This window comes from Galeopterus variegatus, unplaced genomic scaffold (assembly GCF_000696425.1).
Source record: "Galeopterus variegatus unplaced genomic scaffold, G_variegatus-3.0.2 Scaffold5708, whole genome shotgun sequence".
In the NCBI taxonomy this organism is placed as follows: Eukaryota; Metazoa; Chordata; class Mammalia; order Dermoptera; family Cynocephalidae; genus Galeopterus; species Galeopterus variegatus.
In genome coordinates this window covers 38,803-42,098 of record NW_007731819.1, presented here as the reverse complement: position 1 = coordinate 42,098, position 3,296 = coordinate 38,803, and the positions used below count along the sequence as shown (strand labels likewise).

Sequence of the window (3,296 nt, the reverse complement as noted above, 5' to 3'; positions counted from 1 at the left end):
ATAGCTTCATGGAACACTTCCAGCTGCTCCTGGGTGGCCTCCGGCTTGTCAGCTGAGAGGGGAGCAAGTACGTTGCAGGGCATGGGCAGGAGGCCAGGGAGGGCTGGGGTTCTGGGGGCCCAGTCCCAGGGGTGGTAGAACACGGGGCAAGGCCTGAGTGGGGAGGAAATCAGGGGCTACTGGGAGCGCCTACTGTAGAAGGACAGTCCCTGGTTCTGCTTGTCTTCTGGGTAGGCGGTAAATATGAAGGTCCTCGGGTCCTGGAGGAGCACCAAGTAGCCAACATGTTCTCTACCCACCTCTGGAGGAGAAAAGAGTTCTAGGTGAGATCCCAGGAGGTCACAACATATCCATTTCATGGTGAGGAACCCATCTGCGACGCCCCAGGGACACTTGGGCTGCTGCGTGCCCAGCCCCTGCCGTGTGCAGAGCTGCACAGAGCATGACACCTATGTGCAGTCATAGGAGCCTCGCGCAGACAGTGGCCATCAGGGCCTTTCTCCCCATTTTACAGATGATGGAAACGAGGCCCAGAGAGGAGCCTCAGTACTTCTAAGTGGTGTCAGCTCAATGCCATTGGCATTTATGTGCCTCCGTTATGTGACATCTCTGCAGTGATGGTGGGGACATGGGAAAGTTACCATCTGTCCAACACACCAGCTTTTACCTTTAGCTTTCAAAGGATCTTAAAGAGTGGTTGAGGGATAGGTAGGTTTGGATCCTGCCCTGGGTTTCAATTCTAGTTCTAATTATAAGCTGTGTGACCTCAGGGAAACTACTTGACATCTCTGTTCCTCTGTGTCATCAGAGCACTGTAATGTCCTCTTAGGGTTGTTTGTGTTAAGTGGATTAGTCGGTGTAAAGCACTCATAATGCCTGACACAGAGTAAGAGCTAAAAATCGTTGGCACTTATTCCAATGATTATTGTCTGTGCAGGTACCAGGACCATGGAAATATAAGAAGTGAGCCTGTCCTGTGTTCTCTGTGCCCAAAGCCTGCAGAGCTCCAGTCCCAGCCCTCGTGCTTAGGCTGGCGAGCCAGGCAGAGCTGGTAGCGAGAGCACTGCGTGACCTTTATAACAAGCTGTGGATGGGACACGTGGGGTCTAGCCAAGGTCTGCTGGGGCTGTGACACAATCCTGCCAGCGCTTGGGAAATACCTTGCACAAAACCTTCCCCCAAAGCCCTCTGTAGGTACAGCCTCCAAGCCCAGCTCTCATTTGGAGACATGACCTGCAGACGTTATGAGGGCCTTAGATTGTGTTTTATTCGAGGCCAAGGCGGGAGAAGGCTGAAGTGACATTAGTTAACATGTGATGTGTGAGCCCATAGATTTCACACGCGGCGATCTCTCCTGCTTTCACCCAATTCCTACCCCACCGAGCACAGTAAGAGCTAAAAATCGTTGGCACTTATTCCAATGATTATTGTCTGTGCAGGTACCAGGACCATGGAAATATAAGAAGTGAGCCTGTCCCGTGTTCTCTGTGCCCAAAGCCTGCAGAGCTCCAGTCCCAGCCCTCGTGCTTAGGCTGGCCCACCCCACACCACACGGCTGACCCTCCCATCTGTGGTGGGTCCTTACCATATTTGGAGAGGGACCCATTTTCTCGCTGGACCTTCAGGTAGCTGGAGTTATAGATACACTTGTCCCCCCTAAAGGTAGACAGTAGGTGGGAGAAAAAGAGTAAGCAGTGGAAGAGAAGTGGACAGGTGCCCATCAGAGTCCGGGGCAGGAGTTGGGTGGAGAGCAGAGTCAGCCATCCCCACGTGCCAGGGATGGGATGGCCAAGGCCAGGAAGAGGCAGGGACTTGCTCCAGGTCTTCCAGCATCTAGGAGCAGAAGCCAGAAGCTGGGGCCGGGGTGGGCTGCATGATTTCTCACTTGGTCTGGTATTCTCTGAGCAGTACAGTGTCCTCCGTCAGGTTGGCAGTGAAGTAAAAGAAGTCCGCTTGGATCGCTTGAGCCTCCTGCTTGTACTCAGGATTTCGAAAGGCCGAGGCGATATAAAACCACTTGCCAGAGATCTGCGGAGCAGGCAGGTAGTGGTGATGGGGGCTTGGAGAAGCCAGGAGGAGACTCAAGCAGATCTCTCCCTTCATCTTGCAAATGGGGACACTGAGGCTCCAGGTGGGAGTGGACATGCAGGAGATCGCCCTGAGGAGCAGACTTCTCCCCCCTCCCCCACCACCTGGACAGCTCTTCCATGCCCAGCACAGAGCTGTCCCCTTCAGAGGGACTCCGCAGTGGGGCTTCTGTTATGGGAGGCAGAGGAATGCCTCTGGAGTCCCTTCGGCTCAGAACTTCACCCAAGACCCAGGAGATGAAAGGGCAGAGCCAGGGAATGGGGATAATCACAGCCCACAGGGGAAAGATAAGCCCAGAGAGGTCCGCAGCTGCCCACATACTCAGGAGCAGGGCTCTGCCCACATACTCAGGGGCAGGGCAGCCCAGGCACTCACCCATTCTAAGGTGGCATTGGTGATAGGTGTTGCAGTCAGGTTGGCACATGGCAGCTTCTGGGCCTCCAGCAGAGGCAGGAGGCTCAGGATTGCGAGGGCCCAGGGTAGCGTCATACTGGGCTAAGAGGCACCTGGAGCCAGGCAGAGCAGGTAGCTGGAGCGCTGGGTGACCTTTATACCAAGCTGTGGATGGGACACGTGGGGCCCGGCCAGGGTCAGCTGCGGCTGTGACACAATCCTGCCAGTGCTTGGGAAATACCTTGCACAAAACCTTCCCCCAAAGCCCTCTGTAGGTACAGCCTCCAAGCCCAGCTCTCATTTGGAGACATGACCTGGAGACGTTATGAGGGCCTTAGAGTGTAGCTTATTTGAGGCCAAGGCGGGAGAGGGCTGAAGTGACATTAGTTAACATGTGATGTGTGAGCCTATAGATTTCACACGTGGCGATCTCTCCTGCTTTCACCCAATTCCTACCCCACTGAGCACCAAGACTTGGGTGGGGCCCAACCACAAATCACATGATGAAGACACCTTAGAGAGTTTCCAGGCTAGCGCAGGGCGTGTGTGTGGCAGGTGGGGGGGAGAGGATGGTCGGTGCAGGCAGGGATTGAGGGGACAGGGGTGAGAGGAAATGAACATGGATTCAATTCCAACTGAGTGTCGTATCCACCTGTGAAACAGCAAAAGTTCAGTAGGGCCCCATCCCAGCCCTGGAGGCAGGGACATTTCCAAAAAGGGGCATCTGAGCTGAATGGCTATTTCTAGTAAATGAGTTACTTGAACAGTCTCCCAACACCTAAAACAGGAAATGATCTTTCTGTTGTCCCCCACCC

General features: G+C 54.5%; 1 protein-coding gene across 1 annotated transcript in view; it reads right to left on the bottom strand.

Moving 5' to 3' along the window:
- The window catches only part of LOC103605296 (alpha-1-acid glycoprotein 2-like), a 3,249-nt gene extending 672 nt beyond the window's left edge, over positions 1–2,577 (bottom strand). The window contains exons 1-5 of the mRNA XM_008589875.1: positions 2,464–2,577; positions 1,886–2,028; positions 1,586–1,656; positions 194–301; positions 6–52 (exon numbers count right to left, since the gene is read on the bottom strand). Of these exons, the coding sequence (XP_008588097.1) occupies positions 6–52; positions 194–301; positions 1,586–1,656; positions 1,886–2,028; positions 2,464–2,577 (483 nt within the window). The remainder of the gene's footprint in view (positions 1–5; positions 53–193; positions 302–1,585; positions 1,657–1,885; positions 2,029–2,463) is intronic.
- Positions 2,578–3,296: the final 719 nt, after the last annotated feature.